We start from the raw sequence: 26,780 nt of genomic DNA, 5'->3' as shown, positions 1-26,780 counted from the left end.
TGTTGGAATCAAACTATCCAAAGAGTGAATCCTGAAGCCTATTTTCAGCAAAACATCTCTTTCCACCTACACCAAACCGACAGACGACACCTTAGAATGTTGTTTTTCACTTTTTTTTGTGCGCCCATGAAAATCACGCCCAAAAGACAGATGGACAGGAGGGGAGAGTAAACAAAGATGGTATGTATCTTAATTAAGGCAAAATTGTTCATTTGGATCTTTACTTTCAATAAACAACCCTGTGAAGAAGAAGAAGAAGAAGAAGAAGCACTTTTTCTGTCTGTGAATACCAAATCTAGCTTCCGTAAGGATGATTCAATTTCTGAATTGACCTTCAAATTGTTTATTTCGACCCTGTATTGAGTGTGCATGTTTCTCAATTTAGAGTAAATCTATGTGTGTGGATTTCTAGTTGTCACTACGTGTGTGTTCTGAGGTAGTCCTGGGTTCAGAGAGGAGGGGTAATTCTAAGACTTAAGACATGGCCCTTCATCTATAAGCAGGTTGAGTGGGAAGTTCTGCCTCCAAATGGCTTATTACCTCCTGTGATGTGGATGTGCAGCCCCTTACTACTGTTAGTCTTACACTCAAACACCGTGCTGCTGCAGTGCGGGTGGGAGGACGGGATAAGGGAGCAGATTGAGTCGGTGTGTGGTTCGTAGAAGGAGGGAGACATGTTTCACCTCGCAGACTGACAATCCTCCTCTCTGTAAAGTCCTAGTTTTTCATGAAGGAAACAAACTGCGTCCCTCCTGTCGCGCAGCTGGAGGAAAAAAAGCAGAAAAGCAGGAGAGGTCATGTTCCTTCAGGTGGTGTCGTGACCAGGAGAGCGGGCTCAGATATGTAAACCATCTAGCGCAGTGCCCTTTTGCCATCTTTCTTTGTCTTTGCAAAAACTGAAAAAAAGGTCACATTTTGGCCTCGGGAAACAAAACACAATGTATTGCCATGGTGGAGGTTTTTGTTTTAGCAGAAAGGACATTTTTCTGAGCCAGAAACACTAAACTCCCGGCGGAGCTGAGCTCACGGTCCTGCATCAGGCCTGAGGAGGGACTTTGAGGTGTCAGCTTGAGCGGACCGAACTCCAACAAAAAGTCGTGGTTGTCAGTGATGAAGAAGGCTTCTGCACTGGACTGAAGGAGTGCACGTTTCAGAGAAAAATAATTTAAAAAAGGCTCCACGTCAACATGTTAAAATGCTACACCGCACGTCCTCTCAGTCATTGCTTGATTCAAATCTCTTAGTAGCTGAAAAGGCCCATTGGGCGATATGGGGAAGGGAGGTTAAGAAAGAGGAGAAGGTCCTTCCCTGTAGGAGTAGAGAGAGGCCTCAAAGTTCAGCAGACGACTGCAGGGCAGGAAAGGAGGAAGAAGAGGAGGAGTAGGAGGAGGGGGAACAGGAGGAGGAAGAGGAAGAGGAGCAGCTGCAGAGAGCCCCGCTCATCATCTCTTGTAGTGGTTGGGCGCGTCGGCAAAGGCAAACTTCAACCTGTAGGCTTCAGCCAGCAGTACGCTCACTTCCTCGTTTCCCCAGTGCATTGTGGGAAGGTTCTGCAGGAGGATCATCAGACCCTGTTGGGAAAAAAATAATTAGAATTAGAGCTTAGTCGTCTGCAGAGAACTAATCAGCAACTATTTAGATCATTAGTTGATGGTGTAATGCGGTGCACACTACACCAGAATCAAGCCCATTTTGGGAAATATCTCCCTCCAATCAACCATCAGCAAAGACCTGATGATCTAGAGATCATCCTGTCAGATGTTCCTGTGGTGTGAGGGATGTTAACAGTGTTTTTTACATCCCCCGATCGGCTCAGAAGTCCATCCTGGCCGCTTCGATTTCAAAACGTAAATATTAAACATGTTCAATATTTATGATGGGATCTCCTGTTGTGTGTGGGGAACCCCGAGGACAGACGATGACACAGTCACGTGGGAAAGAACGACAGCCAATAGAGAACCAAGCCGACTGAAGAAGGAAGGACCCACTGTTGTTGACCACCAGCCCGGCCCACCGGCCCTGATATGTAAACTCGTAAGGAATATTACATAGAGTACTGTAAAAAACGGCATCATTTGAATGTATTTTATGCAACACATTTCTCCTGTTTTTCTGTTTCAGATTTTCCAGTTTGTTCAACAGCGGTGAAAAACCATTCCAGCCTCAGGTCTTTGTTGGACTCTGTCGGGTCCATAGACTGTATATAAAGATGGATGATGCGTCTCTTCTTCCTCCCACTGTACAAAATATCCCGGATACGGGAGCTGCTGATGTTTTGGCTTTAGGGAGCTGTCATGTCATCAAATTGTATTTAAAGTCTATGGTCTGGTCCCAACCTGGAACATTAAATGAGGACACAATAAAGAACACTGACTAACACCAGGTATACGCATCCAGATACAGAACACATGTTAATACCAGGTATGAGTGGGGCCCAAAAAATACTCTTATTGGAAAACATACAGAGCCCAAAACAACGTAAAACTATCGAAATGCAGCACAAAGTATTATTATTACAAAGTGCAGTTGCATTTGGGATACTGGTCATACAAAGTACCCCCTTTGGGGTAATGCTAGTGTAGCAGACAGGCACAGTTCCACTTGTTTTCTGCCTCTTCCTGTGTGACACAGATGTTATTAACTCAGTCAAAGAGGTTTAATAACAGCTGTGAGAGAGAAAGAGAAAGAAGATGAAGAGGCGGGTATGGAGGGGGAAAAAATCAGGAAAAACAGAGTAAAGTGTCAAGTATAATTCAGTGGAGCTCCAGCCTTTCCCCAGATTCCTGTTCTGTACATTACTATGTAAGTAAGAAGACAGACAACAGCAACACACACACACGCACACGCACACGCACACGCACACGCAGGTTCAATCTCACCGACTAATGCCTCTCTCTAGAAGGGGAATGAGACTGGTTAGCAGTGAGACGGACTGATTCTGTGTGTGTGTGTGTGTGTGTGTGTGTGTACGTGCATGCTATGGATCAGTGTCCCGGGAGCTTTCATCATCACGGCCGAAATCATTGCCGTGACAACAGGGTTTACTACCAATCATGGTGTTGATAATCACATCGAAGGGCAAATCATGTCGGGTCTCCTGCTGACTCCTGAGCAGCTCGCTGCCGTCTGAAAGGACCCCGCTACAAAAAGTATTTCAACGCCGCTTATTTGAATGTAAAGTGAATCTTACTTACCTCGATTTTATAAGTGTCAAAGTACTTCTAAGTTTATCTTACTACAACTGCTGAGAAAGTCAAACTACACTAAACTTTATATTCACTACAGCGAGGCCCTTTGTATTATTTTGCCCTCCTACGTATTAAATTGATGGTGTTTGGCTCCATTAATTTTTTCCCTTCCTCGCACGTTTTTAATGAGCCGGTGAGACGACCCTGATGACTTTTCAACAAAAGGCATTTGTATTCCAAGAGAGGGTGGAAAAGCACAAGTTTTCTTCAACTAATTGAGCTCAAAGCTGCCATCCTAGCCCCATTTTACAGATTAGGGTGCAGCTGTGCTTCATTTCTGCCTTCTGAATACTATAGAATAGTAATATTATATTGTATCGATACATCAATAATCAATCTTTTATTATTAGGGCTGTCAAAGTTAACGCGGTGATTATTAGGCTGCAGCGGGCTCATTTTAAATCTAGAGTGAAGGTACTGGCATCATATGAAACTACTATAAACCTAAAGAATCCATCGGTACCAACCATGTCAGACTAGCTGGTCCTGAAGGAGGACAATAACACTCCAAACTTACGCTACATTTTGGTGAGGAAAAACTGCCATGGTCATTTTTAAAAGGGGTCCCTTGACCTCTGACCTCCAGATATGTGAATGTGTGAAGGCTTTTGTCTGAAAAAAAACTTGAAAATTGTCTGAAAATTGTCAAAAAAAAACTTGAAATTGTCCGCAAGAGTTCTAAAAAATGTCGAAAAAAATATCTGAAAATTGTCAAAAAATGTCACAAACGTTTTGCATTTTGTCAACATCTGTTTATCTCTGAGTTTTCATTCACATATCTTGAGGTCAGAGGTCAAAGGACCCCTTTAAAAATGTCTATGTCAGTCTTTCCTCGCCAAAATTTAGCATAGGTCTGCTAGTGACAAGCTAGTATGACGTGTTTGGTACCGATGGATTCCTTAGCTTTAAAACTCTAAAAGAAATTCCCTAAGCGGTGAGCGAGTGTCGCTGAAAGTAAGTCCACCGCCGGTATCGTCAAATGTAAAACATGTGATCAGATTTCTATAACATGCAGCTCCATGTCATTATCATCTACATCCAGCTGCTTGTTAATTCTACAGTTTAAAAAAGACTAGATGTCCCTTTGAGAAGAGGACCTGGACCTTGAAAGGCTGACCTAGTAACACCATGCTTGGTTCAGAAAGACGCACTTCTGTGAAGTATTCTGGCTCTGAGCGATGGAGAGTGGAGGAAAGAGAAGAGGAGCCAGCCTGATCAGAATTCAGCGTGCCTTTCTCTCATCTGTATTCAATAGAGCATCACTATCAGCGCTCCCTCCTTTCATCACTCACCCTCTCTCCCGTCCGCACAATCCAAACCCAACAATGTTGCTCACAGCTAAAAGGACTGCGTGTCAACACCAGTGGGTTCATGCGGTGTGTATTTATGATTATGTTAAGTCTGCTCACGTGAAAACAATCAGATGCTAAAGAAAACATTTTTTTGAACTGCAGATGTCCTACCGAACATCTGTCAGGCACATCAGGCTGAATACAAATAACAAATATTTCACGTAAACAGAACAAAGAGGGAGCGACTAATTCAATCCCATGTAGTTCCCGTGTCAGTCAGACGTAAAGAGCAGCGTTCATCTGTATGTATGGGCTGTATTTCTGTGTAGGAAGTAGTCTGTACATTGCCCCGGTGGTCCTGGATGCCTGCCTGGGGCTAGACACCGTGTACCTCTCCTACTGTACTTCACTGCCGCAGGCTCTTCAGGAGAAAAAAGAGAGCTTCCCTGTGGAATAGCAACACTGTATCCTGGATGCACATGACTTGCAGTGAAATTAATATATGCTGAGGAGCATCGCTGTACTAAAAGAGTCCTCCGTTTTTAAAATTCATTTTGAATTCAATGGAGGGATTTAATAACCCGACCAGAGACTTGAGTTGCTGTTGATGTTGTTTTAAAGCAAACCTTTGAAACAAATGATGGGAAATGTTGGCTTGTATTATTTACAGCAACAGAAATGTAACAGACTTAAAGGTGCTCTATATGATATCCACAGCATTAATATAACTGCAAACAATTATTTGCTATGTAAAGATATAGAGGAGTAACGTCTACCTGAGCAGAGAATGAAGTCACCCTCCCCTCTCTGTGTGTTGTTATCAGAGCTTCTCTGTGTTTTGTTGACATAGCCAGGCTGGCTACATATACAGTATGTGTATGTGAGCGTGCCCCACTGGCTAGCTCACAGCAGCCGCTCTGCACTGCTCATGTGGCGGTTACAGCTGATAACGCCGTCCTGACCGACGGCGCCGTTGTGGAAGCGTAGCACCCACCCTCTGGTTCCCTCCCACTGTTCCTGCTCCTTTAAAGGAACAGTATGTAACATTTCGGGGGATCTATTAGCAGAAATGGAATGTAATATTCATAACTATGTTTTCATTAGTATATAATCACATGAAACTAAGAATCGTCGTGTTTTTGTCCTCCATGTTGCTCCGCCATGTTTCTACAGTAGCCCAGAACGGACAAATCAAACTTTGGCTCTAGTGAGAGCCTTTCGCGTTACCTGAAGGCCACCGTAATTCTCCGACTTGTGAAACTGCGGTAACGTGAGCCCCAGAGTACAAAGCTTTGGTACCACCAGCCGCTAGTCTGACTTCCGTTGCTCCTAAAGTAGTGTTATCATGTGAAGGATGGCAACCAATCTGCAACCACAACACTAGATGCTGCCAAATCCTACACACTGCACCTTTAAAGTGTGTATATCTAGCATATATCTTCTGTGTCATGACATCTGTACCTAGAGAGACAGCTAACGCTAGCTAGCCCCCTGTCTGATATTCATACGGACATCTTAAAGCCAGCCCTCATATACAGTACACAGTGTTATATGTTGGCCTCCACAGCGTAGAGATGGATGATAAGTAGCAGGAGGGACGTTTACCATGTGCTACCACGTCTTTATAAGCCAACAATAGGCACTAATTGCTATGCTACAGGAGAAGGACCAACAACCATGGGTGTCTAATCAAGTCATGCTTGGAGTGTTACAGCCACTACAGCAACCCACCCAAACAAACATACGTATGCACGAATGCACTCGTGCATCGTCCACTGCACAAGCACACACCCATAGTGACTGAGGAGCTTCATTAGGAGCATATTTCTGCGTGGTAACCATCTGCTGGCTATCACTTCTGTTGGGCTAATGACTTTAATACGGTTTAATTGCATACATCTCGCTGTCAGGGGGGAATGCGGCACTCACTCCACTCCACACAGGTGGCAACACTCCACGCTGAGAGGCCACGAGTGTCTGTGTGAGTGTGCGTTAGCGCGAGTACAAAATAAAAGGAATCCATGAAATTGAATGTATGTTCAGCTTGTGTTTGTGGGTAGTGAAGGTGTGAGAGGATGTATGCATGTTTTGTTACGGTGAGTGTTAAAATGGGTGAAAGGGATGATAAAGCAAATGAAAAGGTACAGGCGAGACAGAACAAGGAGACTAAGATGTATGTGTACTCTAGGTGTGCATGGCGCTTGTATGCCTTGTGGTTATTCAGGCATGAATATCCATTTATCCCACAATACTAACAAACACATTGATCCACCATTACTGTATACAGTACGCTACAAAAGGAAGGCAATTAGCTCTCCATCTCCTACGCTTGGCGAGGCTTAAAGTGGTTAATGGCTATTGATAGTGAGGGGAAAGCAGATTGTCAATAGAGTCGGTGCTGAGGCTCTTTCTTCTAAAAGTGAATTGGATAACATAACGGTTACACAGAGACAACCGTCAACTGATATTCACTCGCTGTGTGGATAGTTATTTCTTTAACCTGCATCTGACCCCGGGGGTGAGCTGATTTAATACACTCCATCACCATCTCCACTTCACATCTGTAAAGCCGCACATGCTCAGTGGATCCACCATTGGTGAATGAGAAGAGCTGCTGATTGATCCGGTGGTAGCGGGAGCGTAGGTGTGGAGGAAGTAAAACAAAAACCGAGGCAAGACTGCGCTGATGAACATGAAGACGCCACATTTGTGAAATATGCTCTACCAGGAAAGTCACTTTTGTGAGCATTGAGTTGGATGAAACTATGTTCTGTATTAGGGCTGTCAGGGATATTAGGGATTAATATATATATATATATATATATATAATATACACCGATCAGCCATAACATTAGGACATCACAGGCTCCCTGACCGGTCCCCATACGCAACAAACTGCTCCTCACTGTGTTCTGACACCTTTCTATCAGAACCAGCATTAACTCTTTCAGTAGTTTGAGCTCCAGTAGCTCTTCTATTGGATCAGACAACACGGGCCAGCCTTCACTCCCCACGTGCATCAATGAGCCTCGGGTCCGACCCTGTCTCCAGTTCACCGGTTCTCCTTCCTTGGACCACTTTTGGTAGGTCCTGACCACTGCAGACCGGGAACATCCCACAAGAGCTGCAGTTCTGGAGATGTTCTGACCCGGTCATCTAGCCAGCACTATCTGGCCCTCGTCAAAGTCACTCACATCCTTACACTGGACCATTTGTTCTGCTTCCAACACAAAGTTCAAAATGTTCACTTGCTGTCTAATATATCCCCCCCACTGCCAGGTGCCATGGTAACGAGATAGTCAATGTTATTCACTTCCCCTGTCAGTGGTCTTAATATTACGGCTGATCGGTGTACAGCCATAGTTAATCACGATTAATCACAGATTAATCACGTTTTATCTGTTCTAAATGTACCTTAAAGGGAGATTTGTCAAGTATGTAATCCTCTTATCAACATGGGAGTGGACAAATATGCTGCTTTATATAAATGTATGTATATATTTATTATAGTAAATCAATTAACAACACAAAACAATGACAGATATTGTCCAGAAACCCTCACAGGTACTGCATTTAGCATAAAACAATATGCTCCAATCATAACATGGCAAACTGCAGCCCAACAGGCAACAACAGCTGTCAGTGTGTCAGTGTGCTGACTTGACTATGACTTGCCCCAAACTGCATGTGATTATCATAAAGTGGGCATGTCTGTAAAGAGGAGACTCGTGGGTACCCATAGAACCCATTTACATTCACTGATCTGGAGGTCAAAGGTCAAGGGACCCCTTTGAAAATGGACATGACAGTTTGGAGCGTTATTTAACCTCTTTTGTGACGAGATGGTACGACATGGTTGGTACCGATGGATTCATCAGGTTTTCTAGTTTCATATGATGCCAGTATCTTCACACTAGCTTTAAAACTGAGCTGCTATAACCTTAACTTGCGTTAATGTGTTAAAGAAATTAGTGGCGTTAAAACAAAATGATTATGTAGGCATGTGAGTTGCTGAAATACTATTAACACAGTGACTGAAGCCATCTGCAGTAATGGTGGCTCCTTCAGAAGACACGCACACACACATAGATATACAGTAGATAAAACACACACACGCACGCACGCACGCACGCACGCACGCACGCACGCACGCACGCACACTTCCTGTGCACCAAATAGTCTATTAGCTGGCAGAATGAGACGGTGCTAAGTGGAGTGAGTACAATGAGTGCCCGAAGTCCTGCGAGGTGCTTCGCTGTCTTTCCTGCCGTGTCATCTCCAGCTCCCCTCAGCAAGCAGCAGACGCCTTGGAGGATTTAATGGGGGGGTGATGACAGGTGCGGTGCTGGCAAGCATACCAACGCACACACACTTTTGGCGCTAAAAATGGCAATCGCCTGTATGGCTGCTGTGTTCCTTTGACATGTATCATTCCACCTCCAACACATCTACATGAACGCACACACAGAGATGAGGTTGCTCATAAACAGGCTGTCACCTACGTGCACAAACACCCCGGGCTGCTGGTGGTGGTAATGGTGTTTTGCAGCACCCTGAGGTGTAATGGGCCTAGGCACGGCTCTGTCAGGGCCATTAGCTTGCTGTAGTTCGTATAATTACACAAAATGGGCACTCTGGCAAACAGTGGGTGCTAATGTGGGAGCGGGGCACTGTAGCATGCGGAGGTAAGAGCCGACATTGGATAGCAAAGCTGAGTTATCTTGTAAAAATGTTGGCCGGTAAAAAGCTCAGTGGATAATACAGAGGTAGCACCCTGCTGCGAGTGTGTGGCGCACCTTTAGCGGCAGTTGCAGTGCGCTTGAGTCGCAGCACGGCACGCGTTACGGTATACTGTCAGTGGGGGACACTCAGCTTACACACAGCTTTACTCAGGTAAACAGATGTGGTTGTTATATCGGCATTCAAAATGTCTAGAAAGTTCGAGAAAGTTGTCTTATCAACTTTACTGCCACACAGCCACCTGTTAAAGGTTCCATATCATGCTCATTAACAGGTTCATACTTGTATTTTGTGTTTCTATTAGAACATGTTTACATGCTGTAATGTTCAAACAGCCCTTTATTTTTCTCATACTGTCTGTCTGTATATACCTGTATTCACCCTCTGTCTGAAACGCTCCGTTTTAGTGCATTTCAATGGAATTGCGTTGCTAGGCAACAGTTTGTGTCCATGTTTACTTCCTGTCAGCTGATGTTATTTACATACACTGCAACAGGAAATAAACTGGGACACATTTAGAATGTTTATGTTTAAAACCGTGTAATGGTCTAAATATTGTAGATTTGTGACATCACAAATGGACAGAAATGAAACGGCTTGTTTCAAAGCACAATTTCTGAATACAGGCTGTGTGTGTTTCTCCGTATATTGAGCGTTTTGATAGTTTAACAGTATTTATAAAGCACTTAAACCTGCTTTATAATATCAAAAGGCATGAAAATCTCACTTTTTACAATATGGGACCTTTAAGGCCTTTACACACCAGAAGAATTTTTTTTCATGCAATTAATTTGCACTTCAATATATTTTTTTGAACTGTTGTTTTTGTCATGAGTGCTTTCACACAGAACGCAAATATTATGTGAAAAGCGACCCTTTTTCTCGGTACAAAGTTAATTATTTTTTAGCTTTCGCACCGCAAATAAAGGCCTCAACCGATCACGTTGTGCGGACCTGGTTGAGTTGCAGCTATATTTATTTAACACACGGAGGCTCCGTAGTCCAAACTAGGATGGCTTTATTACCCCTTTCAACCTTTACAACAGTGACGCAGACCAGATCCACTCCTTCCGTTCTTACCTTTCACATTAAAAGACATATAATATTCGCAGCCGAGTATTTTGCATTTTCTTGTTTTTTATTCGTCACGCCCCCGGTATGTAAAGGCCTTTACACCGATGTGGTTGTTAGATCAGCATTTAAATTGTCTTTTGTCTAGAAAGTTAGAGAAAGTTCTCTAATTAAATGTTCTGCCACACAACCACCTGTTCCCCTGCAGACCTCTGCTCAGTCCCCTCGGAACCAGCATGAAATAGTAATGCAATTGCCAATAACGCTACATGTTTAACAACAGTTATTCCCAAGCTTATGTGGTTTTGATGAAATTCTTATTTTATAATTAAAAAAAGATATACTTGTTAATGACATCTAGTACACAAGATACACATTCGTGCCTATCACATATTTCCCCTTTGCATTACATTACTATACCACAGTTGAAACAGCGGTGCCAAATTATTCATGCAGTAAAAACATAAAAAAAGAAAGTAAATTGTATTCCATTGTTGTGGTAAAGGACCATTGGAGGGAACTGTGCTGTGCAGGCGTGTCAGTTCAGTTTTAAGCGGATAGAAAACACATTCACACCTCGCCTGTCAACAGATGTCTCTAGGGGAGCTTTCTTTTTATACCTGGGGCAAAGGGGGTGGTTTAAGCTGTCTTTGGCACATTAAGAGGAGACTGTGTATTGTCTATAATGTATATAGTATTTTGTATGATATCCATGGAATGGATTTCGGATCTGTTTTGGCAGGAAGGTTAGAAACAGGATTTATATGGTCAACCTGAGTATGATCAAAAGAATGAAAAGATGTGCTTGACCTGCAAAATGTTGCCGAAATAAATGCAAAAGGATATTTTATAAACCTGCTGCGGCCCACGCTCGCATACTGCACTCACAGAGTGATGAGAGACAGCACAGTTAGTAATGAAATATGATCACTTATGCAATCACAGACACAGTTTTAGCGAATCTCTGTGTATGTCATGCAGCTATAAAAAGCACCAGAGCAAAAAAAGAAGAATATGTCAATAAAATATTGTCTCATTTGACATTAATGTGCAGCAGGTCAAGATCAGTCCATGAATGTGTAAAAGGACCTAATTGATAAAGTCCTGAGATGGCATTTCTAAAAGGGAAAAGATGAGGAGACATGTGGGATGTGGGTACAGCCTTTGGTCATTTAAATACTGTGGGAGTGAGAATGAGAATGGATGACAGATTGGTTGAAAGCTTTCAGTAGGCATGAAACTAAAAGCGTGGGTGTTAGTGTTGAGGTTAACATTTGGATACTCCAAACCCTGCTGACACCTAATAGAATGATGTATTTTAACGGTTTTAATTAAAACTAAAGAATAAAAGGGTTAGTAAATATTCTTCAATGAAATAACTTCAGCTATCAGCTGGTTCACGCTCACAGTCAGCGGGCTTTAGCCTTGCACCTCAGGGCTGTTTCTGTTCAAAAGATACAAGATCATTTTCAGTCTGTTTGGTATCGCTGGAAACTAGAACTAGTTTTCTAAATCACCTAAATGCACCATGACTTGAAACACACAGCATCCACTATTAACAGGGAAACAAAAGAGTCAAACTTCACATTCTACAGTCACAATGACATAAATCTATGTTCTTGCTAAAATATTTCACCAGGGCATACTGTATGTTATTTTTGCAAAAAGAAACGGCAGATTTTAGTCGCTTTCAGTTCTACAGCAAAGCTCTGGGCCGATGGGAAGTCAGGATGAGCCTTACGCCGAAATCATACCAAAGCAGTGGCCGGCGGTGAGAGGCCATGCAATGTCTATGGTAAGCTGCGGCGACCGTTTGACTCTGCGGCGAAGTGCGGCTGAACCAAAATTTGGGAAAAGTTGATCTTTTAGCGGCGGATTGCAGCCAGAGAATAGCCACAGCAAATCAGTAAACACGTCCTGTGACATGTTGACATGTTGACCTATGTTACAAACAATTTCTTCCCGCCTGAAACACATGAACACGCCTCCTGGACGCAGGAAGATGTAATTATTGCGGCGAGCCGCACTTCGCAGCTGCCTGGTGAGAGTTCGGGGTTAGGGAGGAATCAGTAGCCATCTCAGTCAAGTTTGGCTGACTTAAATTGGTGGGAGCTCTGGCTGTCCGTGGCCACCTGGCAGCTTTATCGAACACCTACGAGCCTTATATCATTCTACTCTATATATGAATATTGATTAATATTCATTGAGATTTCCTATTTCAATGTGTTTGAGAGATTTATGCTATTTGTAACACGGCTATACGGAAATAAATACAGTTTTTAAGTAAAACTCCAAATCAACATGTAAACAGTAAACATGGCCAAAACATGTACTGTCCTAGTCGCAGTGAAGAGTAGGAGGATGCATTCGGATGCATCATTATCCATGGGATCAATCATGCCTTTGAAATTTAGATTATATTCCCGGCAAGGATAAAAATCTAATTTTTTCCTTCACTGCATCTGTGTTTACTCTGGAATGGTAATAGAAATAGGTTGACTTACAATAGATTCATATTCCCTAGTTCCTCACCTTTCAAAAGAGACCAGAAATATGCATATGAGCCTTATGGTTGAGGAGTTATTCCTGATTCATTTCGGGGGGGGCCACACACAAAATCTTGTTTAGGACTAGCAGAATCGTAGGGCAGGCCCTGTTGTACCCATTTGTCAATGCCAGCTCAATGACAAGTTCATAACCTCTGGAATAAACGTGGCCAGAAGCAATCTAAGTACTAAAACAGTTGTCTGTGCTTCCTCTGTGTATCCAAGCATTTACAGTGATATTTCACTCTGCTTGAGAAGTTTCCCTTTTACAGCACGTACCAACTTCAAAGTTCAAGAGCAGTCGATATTTAACCGTTCGCCCCTTCTGTCTCAACCATTACCACCTGAAACATTCTGGTTTTCACAGTTTCAAACATGCAAACCTACTTCAGAAATATACGACCCATGGCGACTACTGCCCCGCAAAACTGACAATATGAACACACACAATGGACACCTGACCTCGAAGAGGCCCCGTGAACTTTAACATACTGAATTCTACAAAAGAAAAATAGTGCCTTAACAGTTTTACTGCAGCCGTCACCCACTGCTGAGTTCACAAAGTTTAATGCCACCCTAATCAAGAGTTCGTGATCCCTGAAAAAAAACACCCAGAAGCAGAAATATCTCAGTTCTTGCTTTGACTGCATGTAAGAGCATTTAAATCTAAAATTCAATATTTATGTCTCAGTTCGTGACCCAGTCCATTCCTCAAATCTCCTTTCTTCTCTTTTTCTTAAAAATCTATTTCTCCTCCTCCTGCTGCTGCAGTCTGTTTATTCCTTACCAGCGGGTCGATATTGCTGTTTATTTGGCATTTTTGTGTCTTAACTGAGTTGAGCAGGGGGGGCATGCGGTCGGCTCATGGGCTGACGGAACAACTGCTGTTATGCTGTTATCTTAGGGCAAAAAAGCCATAAAACGCTGACTCTTCCTATCTCTATTTTCCTCTCTACTGTGGATAAACCTCAGCCGGTGATAATGTCGGTGGTGACATCCCTACCAAAAGCTAATCATCCCCCTACACGATTGTTTTGAGCTGATAAATGCTTCCAAGAGACTCCTGGCAATGGCAAACTTGTGCTCGCACGCATTGATCAACGGAGCAACAACACATCTCCATTGTACAGCTAATAAACAACAGCGTCTGAGCACTTATTCCAGCACAAACACACTCACTTCATGTCTACCCAATGCCACATCATGACGGATCACTAGCAACTTTCCAAGCAGCTTTGGTCATCAAAAACCATACGCCGCAATAATTCAGCGCACATGCCCACGTGAGTTAGCTTTCAAGTGAACTTTAGCTGTCAGTGATGGAGAGCGTGGAGGCGGAAATGAAAGACGGATGTCACAGAATAAAAGGCAGGATGGGGTGGAGGGGCTAAATAATTAACTTCCACCATATTAAGTCTCTCATTTTTTTTCCTCTTCTCCTATTGTTTTGGCACAACGAATAGATTCATATGCCACATTGCGCGCAGCACTCAATCAAACGGGGTGATTATTAAAAGTTGTTTACCAGGGGTGGCCTTGTCTCACTTTCCACACTATTGACCACGGCGCCATCCATCAGAGGAGCTGCAAACCCCTGAGAGGAGCTGCTCAACACCGGCCAAGTTTGGGGAGAAAGTTATGGGGGAGAAAATGAGGAGGTCTTGTCGTGATAAATGGGGGGAGAGTATGGAATTAATCAGAGGAGGGATCGAGCTGACGAATGGGGAGTGCGCTAATATGCAGTGAAGAAGCTCCTCAGAGCCTTCACATACAGGAACAGGAACAGAAACATGCATGCACAAGATGGTGCACACTAAAACTCAAATTAGCAGCAAGGAAACGATGAATATTACTGCTCCAAAAAAAGCTCCTTCTAAGCTACCTAATGTCAACCAGTAGTCATCAATTGTCACATAGAGTGGTGCACTTGTGGACCAAGGCTAGATTCTATGGGATGATTAATGTCTTTTCAACATATCACATCAGAAAATGACAGAAATACAAATGTGCATATAGAATGCATGGCAGTAACTACAGAGAAAAGGTGTTGGCAGAGTAAAACATCTAGCGTGACCAGATGTCCCGATTAAACCGTGAGAGTTCCAGTTTTCCAGCATTTGTCCTGGCGTTCTGACAGGGACACACTTTGTTCTGATAATTAGACTGAATGAATTCAGTTTTTCCCAAAATAAACTTTAAAAAGATGTCTTTGTGAAATGTGTCACCATGCAGAAATAATGGCTTTATTATAGGACGATGGTCGGGGTAAATTAACACTTTCTCTTGTGTCAGTATACAGAACAGTGGCAGGGAAAGCACAAATATGGAGCTCTAACTTAGCCACAAACTGGTTAAATTAGTCTGCTAAATGGGGAAAAAGGTGGCAGAGATCTGTCGCTACCGCCTCCGCAGAAACAGAGATTTATCTATAGGCAGGTTTGTAGAGTTCAGACTCTGACACACAATCAAAAGGACGCTTAATATATGCGCATATCATGGGCATATTTTTCTAATTGACATGTTGACAATACGATAATTGCATACAATTCTTTCCCTTTCTATCTACATTAAACAGAAAACAGATGGGCAAGCAGTACAGCAGCACAGCAGCGCAAATCACTGCTACTTTGTCTCTCTGTATGAATGTACTGGGAGTTTGGTTTTATTCTCTAATAGCGCTTTCAGTTCTACAAACCTGTGTCATTTGGGCTCTGGTGCATTTCATGTACATGTGCTGCAGTTACTAACTAACTGAGGTTTCAAATAAAAGAGACATAATCACTACAGAAACTAGAATTACCGCCTCACGGTTGTATGCCTCCACCAACCAGTCAAGTTCCAGTTTACATCCACGTCTGTCCCAAATATCATCACTTCATCATTTTATCTTATTAGACATTTGTGTGAAATTGTCATATTTAGCATATGAATTCTTGAGTTGTGGCCAAAAATGTGTTTTGTGAGGTCACAGTGACCTTTAAGCACAAAAGGCGTTCCTGAGGTATCGCGTTCACAAGAATGGGACACACATGAGGCCTCAGTGACTTTGACTTTTGACTACCAAAATCGAATCAGCTCATTGGGCCAAATTTGAAGAAACTCCCTCCAGACATTCCTGAGATATCACGTTCATGAGAATGGGACGGACGAACGGACGGAAGGAATAACGCACAAACAGAAAACCTCATGCCTCCTGCCACGGATATCGCCGGCGCGGAGACATACGAAATAAATACAAAAGTTCAATAATCAAAAACAACAGAGTACAGGGTCGGCTTAAGGCATAGGCCCAGTAGGCGGTCGCCTAGTTGCCCTTTGAAAAAAAGAAAGAAAAGAAAAGGATGGTGGGCGCCCTTCATCATATTCTGCATTGAGGTAACAAATGAACAATTAAATAAAGAAAGAAAGAAATATACTTTTCACCCCTGTTACTCTTTCTGAACACTTTTTCATCCGCACTTATTTGTTAATAAAAGTGTAAATTGTAGTGAAACTAACTAAACACTTTTAAACCAACAATATCAGGGGGTAATTTGTTTATTTATATTATAATAAATACAGCTATTTATGAAAATAATAATCTGGATTTTTGTCTTAAAGGTCCCATATTATAAAAAACTGAGTTTTTCATGTTTTTTTTATTACAAAGCAGGCTTAAGTCCTGTATAAATACTGTGAAAGTATCGAAACGCTCAATCAACAGAGAAATACATACAGCCCGTATTCAGAAACTCTGCATTTGAAACAAGCTGTCAGGATTTCTGTCCATTTGTGATGTCACAAATATACAATATTTAGACTATTACACAGATTTAAACGTAAACATTCTAAATGTGTCCTAGTTTATTCCTGGTTGCAGTGTATGTGAATGTCATCAGCTGACAGGAAGTACACATGGACCGAAGCTGTTGCCTAGCAACGCAATTCTGTTGCAATTTTGTCGGAATTCCGTCGAAATGCGCTAAAACGGAGCGTTTCAGACAAAGGGTAAATACTGGCATATTGTGGTCGACAGTATGAGGAAAATAAAGTGTTTTTTGAACATTACAGTATGTAAACATGTTCTAGTAGAAACACAAAATACAAGTATGAACCTGAAAATGAGCACGATATGGGACTTTTAAAACCATTGTGAGGTCTGATGTGTGTTGCGGTTTACGGGTCTAGGGTTAGGGTGCTTGGGGATGAACCCTTACCCTAACCCTAATGCAGGGTTACCCTAATACTTTAATCAATCTCAAGCTAACTGGCAAACAACCATTATGCCAAATTGAATTTTAGCCAAAATTTTTGTTTTCATCTTCTACAGAATAGAAGAATTCAAAGTGTTCCCAGGGACGGTGATTGAAATAGTGCTGACATTTCCAGAACACTCCGGTTCCTCTGGAGTGCCCTCCTTTCCTTTATTGCCAAGGCTGCCTAACCCAAGGCGTTCTCCACACGCAGCTGATCTGAGGACAGATGCTGACATTTACAAAAGGTCCACAGTTTTTCACACACCATTAATTAAAGTGAAAACAAATCTTTGTCTCCCTCTTCCACTCTTCCAAACCCCTCACTTCAGCTCCTCCTCTGCATGGCGTCGGGAAAACGGTAGTGACAGCCAGATTCCATTTACACCGAACTAATAGGTTTGCTTTCACATAAACGCTTGGCCTCACATTAACGATCACGATGGGGGGGGCCTCACGACGGGGACTGTTCAGCAATGCTTACTGATGAAATCTCAGGGAAACACTGTTAGATGGCCCGAGATCAAGAGGTTCCACTGATGGCCGTGAAACCCATGCTGACAGATAATGCTCTTAGTTTTCACACATGTAATCATGTCCTTGCAGATTCATTTAAACACAGATACTATGATCTCATATCCTTGAAGATGCTAAATATAAATACACACTACACGGTATTATAGGAGGACGTACAGATTACAAAATGAACAGAGTAGATCTCACGCATAATTAAGCGCCCAGCTGTTTCTTTTATCACATTTTATCAAGTGCAAGGGCTAATGTTTTTACGCAATATGCATCTTCATAAATATCAATATGGTGCAAGAGTGGGCAACATGTATGGTATAAAAACAGAGGCGTGAGATGTGTGTTGACCATAAAATATATGTTTTGCTGTCCAAAAACTGACTTTCGTGACTTATATAATGTATGTAAAGGTACTTTGATGCATACAAAATTAAAACTACACATTAGAGATGCAGACGTAGCATATAGAGAATATAGTATATAAGAGTATGTGCCTTTATAAAACTCTGGATGAACTCTGGAGAGTTGCAATCTAGCATTTCTGCTGCACATCACTGCCAACTTCAAAGCTTATGAGCTGAGGTTGTATCATACACGCCGAATACTTTGTGAGAAATGAACAGGCCTTGTTTGAACAGATATAAAACAAACGGTAGTTTAACACAGGCAGCAAAAGATTCCTTCTCAAGCACCAGGAAATATTGCAACTGCGAGACAATGTGAGTAAAATGAACGTCTATTTGAGCTAGTGCACCACCTGGAACAGTCCTCTATGAGGCCGTCATCTTTGGAAACAAATCGGTAAAAATGGCTAAATTGCAAAAACAGCAATGATTCCCTTCTTTGTGGCATAACAAGTTGACAATAGTGCTAAAACCTGACAAGAACCCTCGTCTACCACCATTTGAAAATATCACAAAACAAGACTCGGTCCAAACCGAGTATATGTCTGGACCGTATATGGTCAGTATGTGAATTTGTGGCTAAATTGTTACACCGATAGTCAGTGGTCATGTCTATCATGTTTTGTGAACAGTTTTTGTGAACAGTTTTTTTCCCACTTCTATCTTAATGTTTGATTGAAACTTATAATGAAGCAAATGACATTCAGTAATAGTAAATGGTAACATTTACTAGTCAGTATATTATACATTTTATACAAGGTGAAAAGGTATCAGCATGACCTACAGTATGCAAGGTTAAAAGTATTTCAGTTTTTTATTAAAGCACGTGTGTCAAAAGCATTCATTATATAAGTGGTGTGTAACAATATATACACACTAAGTGAAAGTTTATGTCATCACTGATGTTGTTGCTGCCGTATTTATTCCTAGATGGAGTGTTAATGGAGCAGCTACAATGTTAGCATAGCCTGGCACTGATCGATCCGAACTCCATTCAGAATACAAGCATTTTAAAAGTTGTTTGCTTGTCGTCTTGGTAACAGACCTGACAAAGCATGAATTCATACTTTTTACTAATCAGCATCATTATGTCGTTATTTCGGCATCATTTTGATTAGTTTATTGCAATTAAATCACAACACAGTCTGTTTATTTTGGGTTCGTACCGCAGTAGCGACGTGTGGCTTGGTAGATAGTCAGTTCAACGGCGCTGTATGTGAATACAGCTCGCCGCCGGGTGACGTTATGAACCCAGACACGACGGCGTTTGGTTTTCTGACATATCTGGGACTTCACCAACATGTACAAAGCAGCAACAGTGGTTATTTCTGGAGGAAAGCGAGGCGAAAATTTGCTTGGCGCTTGGTGTGAATGCACGGTAACACAATACGAAGCACAACATAACGTAACTTAAACGAACAGAAACAATAGCACATGCACAACAACAGCACTATGTAATGATACATTGAACCACTGACACGCTCCCCAGAAAACCCAAACACAGAACTGTTCTCCGCCTTTCATTTTGAAAGAGCAACAACCAATGAGGAAACTCCAACAGTCGGCTGACCAATCCTGTAACTTCATCACTCAGTCAGTCACTCAGTGACAGACTTTTGCGTTTGTAGGGCTGGCCATCTGCGGTCCAGCCAAAAACATGGGTATTTTCTGCACCTGAACCTTGACGGGGTTTTCAAATGCACACTGGTCCATTCTCTAATTTCCAGGATGAGGTACAACTTCAGAATCAAGCAGCTCCACATATTGAACTGATGCAGGCACAGGGACCAGATTGCAGAGGTTTTTAAAGGCCGCTCTGCAGTGGCCCTGTTGGTGTCTGCAGGTAGCACAGACTAATGGGAAACGGCGCTGACTGTGCTGGACCTGCTAAAAACAGCAGACCTGCATAATACCTCTGCCCATTACTGTGTGCAATGTGAAAGTGTGAATAAAAATGTGTGTACGGCCTGAGAGAGAATTGTTTATGTGCATGTTTATGTTGTTGTGTCTATGAGCGTTGAGTGACAGAGGAAAATGCATGAAAATGTGTGTGTGTGTGTTGGTGCACGCGCTAACTTATCCATGCAGCCCAGGCCTGCAGTTAGCAGCAGTGTGCTACCTGAAGTGGAACGCTGGAAGGCAGATTGCTCGGGGAGTGCCGTACTCCTCCTGCTTTTCATTTAGCAGCTTAACCAATCCAATCCCCACAACCAGGAGAGCAGATTCACATTTACTCTCCTTACTATGTTTGATAACAATGCATGAATTATCCTTTTCAAATTGCTTTCTGCGTGCGTTTTTTAAATTAAAACTATTAAAAGTGAATCAATCATTTGTGTTCCCTCTCAGGACCCAAAGCATGTAACTCGCCAGCAGTATGTCATACACTGCTGTGTAAAGACACTTAGCTCACACTTTTATACAGAGAGTGACTACACTGCAGTGACTGAGCAAATTTAGAGGGTTATATGAATTAAACAAAATGACCTCAAAAGAACAACTTGTTTTTCAACTCCCACATGGTGAAATCTGTGACCTGGATGTAAGTAGTTGATGTATTTCAGCAGAACAAATCAATCAAAGCAGTAATTTCCAGCTATAACACAAAACAACAAGCTGTTAATGTTGTGTTGTGCTAACTAGCTGCTACGAGTCTAGTTAGCCTCCAGGCCTGGGAAAACTGGGAGAAGCAGTTCAGTGTAATAATGAGCAGATTGATGAGAACAGGTTGGAAACCTTTATTAAATTGCTGGAAGGGGCCTGTTGTTTGTGTGAATGCGTGTTGTAAGTTGAAAAGGCAAGACTGATTTCTGTAAACCATTGATCTGTGTGTTGTCTTTTTGAGTGCCGACATGTTTCAGGGCTCTATCGTATCATAATCCTCTCGCAAACTTTAAGCAGACACATTTAAGATGTCTTAAGTAGTAGAAGAAAGTAGAAGTAGAAGAAAACTCAGGGAAATACCGAGGTCAGTGGTAGGCTTCATCCTCTGGGGATCATGAATTTCTGTACAAAAGTTCATGGCATTTAATAGTTGTCAAGACATTTCACTAAAAACACACATGTAAACCCCATGGTGTTACTACAACAAAACTCAGGGGATTACCAAACTCCAATAGGACTCATCCTCTGGGGACCATAAATATTTGTAAGAAATTTCGAAGCAATCCGTGCAATAGTTGTCGAGAAACAGAAATGTCAACTTCATGATGCCACTATAGGACATGTCAGGGGATCAAATAAGTCAGCATGATTCATCATCTGGGAACCATGAATGCATGAATATCTGAACAAATTATTGTGTAAAGTCATCTATGTTGAGATATATCACTGGATGAGTGAAAACTTTGACTTGTTGATGGCAGTAGAAAAAAACCTCAAACAAAATTTCATGGGAAGCCATTGTTCGTTGAGATATTTCACTAAAACCCACAAATGTAAAAACACAAAAAAAACCTCAGAGGATTGGCAACGTCAGTATGCTGGATCCTCTGGGGACCATAAATGTCCGTACAAAATTAAACGGCAATCCATCCGAGTTGATATTTCAGTCTTCAGTCTGGACCAAAGTGATGGCACGACCGACTGACACACATTGCCATCTCTAGAAGCCCTATAATCATCATAAGCGCCAAGTGAGGGAAAGAAAGGGAAGAAAAGAAAGAGCAGGAATGAGAAAAGAAAGAACAGAATGAAAGAAAGAGACAGAGGGAAACAAAACAAAAGATGAAACTGAGCAGCAAGGAAATAAACTGTGGCAAAAACAGAGCGTCTGGGAATTAGAGAGAGAAAAAGAGTGACAGAGATCCAGAGAAAGACAGAAAGAGAAAGAAAGGCAAACATAAGAGGGAAAGGATGCCGAAAGGGTTGTTGGATAAAGCATGTGGAGATAAGAGCTGTTGAACAGGCCCTTAAGAACCTGGCAGGCCCACGTTTGAACTCTGAGGCTTAGTGGATCCCAGGCAGAAATCTCTTGGAATTAAACTACTAAAGCTGAGAAGAGAAGAAATCTTTACTTTTTCTCTTTCCTCACTGACACTAATCTGTGTCAAAAAAGTACTTAGTGAAATGCATTATATTTGGTTGATTGATCAATTTGTGAAAATGAACTATTTTCTCACAGCCACAACCCCCCCAACCAAACCAAAATGTGAGTGTTGTTAAGAACTGCAGGAGGAGTTTGACTGTAATTTGACATTCTAATAATCTGAATATATACAGTATGAATCCAGTCTGTGACACATATAAACTGAGCCGCACGCATGCACGCACGCACGCACGCACGCACGCACGCACGCACGCACGCACGCACGCACGCACGCACACACACAGGACATCTGTGTTCCATTAAGTACAGACAACAGACTTCCTGTGAAGACATAAACAAATAGGCGATGAGAGCTCATTTTGCTGTATACTGTGCAGGGAAAAATGCCAGGATGACATTTGGCTGTGTCTGTTTCTGAGTATGTATGGGCTTGTGTGTGTGTGTGTGTGTGTGTGTGTGTGTGTGTGTGTGTGTGTGTGTGTGTGTGTGTGTGTGTGTGTGTGTGTATTTGAGTGAAATGGTTTTAGAGAGGATGTGTAAAAGACTCCTGACGCCCGGAACACACATAGGGAACGTCAGGAGCGCGTGGCGTGGCGTGGTGGCTGCGTGATTCACGCGTCGGATGTTCACACCAGCTGCGTTTCAGCTGCTGCTGTCAGCCCTTTCTTTCTACATAGAGTTTGCCTTTTAATGGCCATTTCATTATAAATATAATTTATATTTATGTTAGACAGAGAAAGGTTAAGAAATGCGTGGTAATTTGTAAATAATAGTAATAATCCACAATTAAAACTCCGTCTTATATTCATTCATGGAGCGCTCCAAGTCACTGCATGTTCTACAACACTGTCTGGCACATATTTCAGAATAAAAGCCTTGTGTTAACAAATGAAGGAATTCTGTCCACAGAAAAAAAACGCTTGAGGGCTTTTATTTTGAAATGAAAGCAGGAAGTGTTGATTTAAAAATGTCTTTACTTTTTTTCCATCTCCGTGACATATTGTACAGATGTCTAGACATGTAAACTGTAGTAATTTAGCTGGTGTGATGTCAATATACAGTCAATAGATCACCTTCACTGTCTGTTGTTGCTGTGAGACGCGCGCGGCACACGTCAAAAATAGGCGAGACCTCTATTCTCTAGAAGAGACGCAGCTGAGACGCGTCTCACGCGAGCAGCATGGCTGCTCTAACCTGTTAACACGGACGGCGAAATAAAAAACAACAGGTAACGCAGCCGCCACACGCTGCTGACGTTCCTGGTGTGTTCCGGGCTTGAGAGTGACAAGAGGAACAGTGTATGCCGTCACTGTTGTTGTACTGATGGAGTTAATGCTATTAGGAATGCCCATTACCCTGAATTCATCAGACAACAGGTAATCACAGATGAAGTGTTGAGTTTGTATTACCACCAGGTAGATCAGAAACCTGGGAAAAGTTATACTGAAATATGATAAAATATGAAAAAAAGGGGGGAGGGGGGGGATATTAAAAATAAAAATATTTTTCTCTAATATAAGCCTGTTATAAATAAAGGCCTCGTTCTTCCTGTCGTTGAGGCCACCGTTTAGGGATTTACAGTATCTACAGAGCCTTCGGAACACCACAGTGCGGAGAGTATTTTTTATTTCTTAGGTTTCTTGCAGTCTGTGAGGGGTATATACTATTCCTACTGTATGATATGTTTCATCATTTAGGAGTCTGGAGTCCTGAACTAATACTGCAGAAAAGTTTGGACCGAGTGTGAGGTGCATGCCAGAGTAGATGTTGAAGAAAGCCACCACTGACTGGGTTTTCAAACATTTCAACATTGTCCAACAGCAGAGACACATTTTAAAGGTCCCATATTGCAAAGAGTGAGATTTTCAGGTCTTTTATATTATAAAGTAGGTTAAAGTGCTTTATAAATACTGTTAAACTATCAAAACGCTCAATATACAGAAAAACACACACAGCCCATATTCAGAAAACCGGTGTTTGAAACAAGCCGTTAGGATTTCTGTCCATTTGTGATGTCACAAATATACATTATTTAGACCATTACACGGTTTTAAACGTAAACATTCGAAATGTGTCCCAGTTTATATCTTGTTGCAGTGGATGTAAATAACATCAGCTGACAGGAAGTAAACATGGACCCAAACTGTTGCCTAGCAATGCAATTCCATTGCAATTCCATTGAAATGCACTAAAACGGAGCGTTTCAGACAGAGGGTGAATACAGGTATATTCAGGCAGACAGTATGAGGAAAATAAAGGTTTTTTTGAACATTACAGCATGTAAACATGTTCTAGTAGAAACACAAAATACAAGTATGAACCTGAAAATGAGCATGATATGGGACCTTTAAAACAAGAACAAAAAATCTACTGCCATGCTGTCGACTCACAGCGGCGATCTGAGCTAAATGCTAAAATCAGCATGCTTTCATGCACACAGTGACAGCGCTGCTAACTTTAAGCAGGTATAATGTAAAGTTCGCCATCTTAGTTTTGCTATTCAGCACTAAGGCTCATGGAAATTCCATTACTTTGCAGGTTTTTACCAAAGTAATGGAGAAATCAAAATGTTGACCTGATGAATATCTGTACAATATGTTGCCAATCTATCTAGCCAATGTATCCTCAAACAACGTTTCGTATGATATCTTCTATCTTATCTAAAAGTTATTGCTCATTTTTCGTGCATTCTCCTACGAATGTCCAGCAACACGTGTCAATTTTAAAATAAACTTCAGGCTTAACAGGAAACAACTTAGTTAGGTTTAGGAAAAGATTGTGGTTTGGGTTAAAATAACTACGGAAGTGGCGTAACTTAAGTACGGAATTTACGTGACAAATAAATCAACGTGTGTTTTAAAATAACTACTTAATGGCATTAATTAAAGTACGGAAGTTACGTGACAAATAAATCAACGTTGACTTCTGATTTCTCACGGGACACGAACACCAGCCTCCTGGGCGGTCCGGTGTTTTTTTTCACCCACACATCCAGCCCAACCTCCTTCCTAAGTGACGTTTGTCACTCTTTATACTTATACCTGGATTCAATACACAATGACTTTGTGGGATATATAGGAATTACAGTGCATTACTTTTCGTAGGTATAGCTATGAACGGTGTATGAGAACAGCCATCTAGTAGATGTTGGGATATTTCACTGGATAAGATGTGCTACATTAAAATTCTGGATGATGGATATCTGTGTGATCGTACTGAATGTTGTTGAGACATTTTACAAAAAGTGAGGGTTTGGGAAAAATCCTCTTGGGACCATGAACGTCTGTACAGAATTCCACGGCACTCCGACCAGTAGTTGTTGAGAAATTTCAGTCTGGACCAAAGTGGTGAGTCCCACTGCTAGCATGGCTAACAAGCAGAAAGGGGGAAATTAAAATGTGCATTGTTGCAGTGATGTTTAGTCACAAGCCTCTCTCATACTTGTGGGTTCTGATCATGCAAAGAAAATGAAGTTGACCTAGCTGTCTTCAAGCTGATGGTGTTTAGGAACTTTCTGAATTCATTATGATTTTGAAGTCTGCCATTGTTGACACCCCCACAGGCTCTGTCTGCTCTCATACGCCTGCCAAGTCATGTTCAAATTATGATTTTTTTTTTTACCATTTTAACGCAAGAGTGGACACACTGTAACTACACAAAGGTTAGCGAGGCTTTTCTGTGTGCGTAGCTCAAAACGCTGCAGAAATCCATTTAAAAAAACCTATAGCCATCTAAAATTCAATCTGAAATGGAATCCAACAAAAAGTAGCAATCTTATTTGAACCTGGGTGAGAGAAAAGGGGAGAGAGAGGGTAAGAAGGGCATGAAAGTAAGAACAGATGAGTCAGTTGATGCCTCATCTTCAAACTCCGACAGCCTCCGGTGTCTCACTCAGTGGGTGAATCAGCTTTAATCAACTGGCCTCCATCTGAAAACACAGCTTCTTTAGAACTGTAACCCTCTGACTGCTATCATCTTTGAAGACTTCTTCTGATTTATTACATGGTGGGAGTGACAGAAAAATTGGAGTGGCCCCCTTGTATGAACTGTAATTTGATTGGTTTAATCCCTCTTTTCTTCACTGTAACCACCTGAGGGCAAGCTATACTAAAACTCAGATGTGCAGGACCTCTGAAGTGCTAAGAGTCATTTCTCATTCAAGGACTGAATAATATAACTCCACAGTGATGTTAATAAATAAAAAAACAGCATGATGGACCGAGTCAAAAGGACTGCTACCATGATCCAAGGTGTCATTCAAAGTCATTTTCATTCTTTACTCACACACTGTGGGAAATTGCTATTTTCACATTTGTCAAAAAAGCTTTGTTAACAAGTGGCAGTGCAGGGGAAAATCACTCACTTTACTTAATTACATTTTTTACTCAGCCCAAATGGCAAGTCTCTTCTTTATGAAAGTTATTACATTCAAACCGCCTGAGTAAAAACATTTAAAGAGGACCTATTATTCTCATTTTCAGGTGCATGCTTGTATTTTGGGTTTCTACTAGAGCATGTTTACATGCTTTAAAGTTAAAAAAAATGCTTTATTTTTCTCAAACCGGCTGTGATTCAGCACCTCATTTCACCATCTGTCTAAACGCTCCGTTTGAGCTCCTCCCAAAAAGCCCAGTCAAACTCTTCGGACCAAACCAGCCGCTAGGCATGTAT

At 41.8% G+C, this 26,780-nt stretch overlaps 1 protein-coding gene across 3 annotated transcripts in view; it reads right to left on the bottom strand.

The window, feature by feature from the left end:
• Positions 1–204: 204 nt before the first annotated feature.
• tbc1d22a (TBC1 domain family, member 22a) overlaps positions 205–26,780 on the bottom strand; it is a 182,422-nt gene continuing 155,846 nt past the window's right edge. For all 3 annotated transcript variants that reach the window (XM_037760157.1, XM_037760156.1, XM_037760158.1), the window contains one exon: positions 205–1,571. In XM_037760157.1, the coding sequence (XP_037616085.1) occupies positions 1,443–1,571 (129 nt within the window). In that variant the 3' untranslated portion in view covers positions 205–1,442. The remainder of the gene's footprint in view (positions 1,572–26,780) is intronic.

Source organism: Sebastes umbrosus, chromosome 23, assembly GCF_015220745.1.
Source record: "Sebastes umbrosus isolate fSebUmb1 chromosome 23, fSebUmb1.pri, whole genome shotgun sequence".
NCBI lineage: Eukaryota > Metazoa > Chordata > Actinopteri > Perciformes > Sebastidae > Sebastes > Sebastes umbrosus.
Note: the sequence above shows the minus strand (reverse complement) of the source record. Positions and strands in the feature narration are given on the sequence as shown.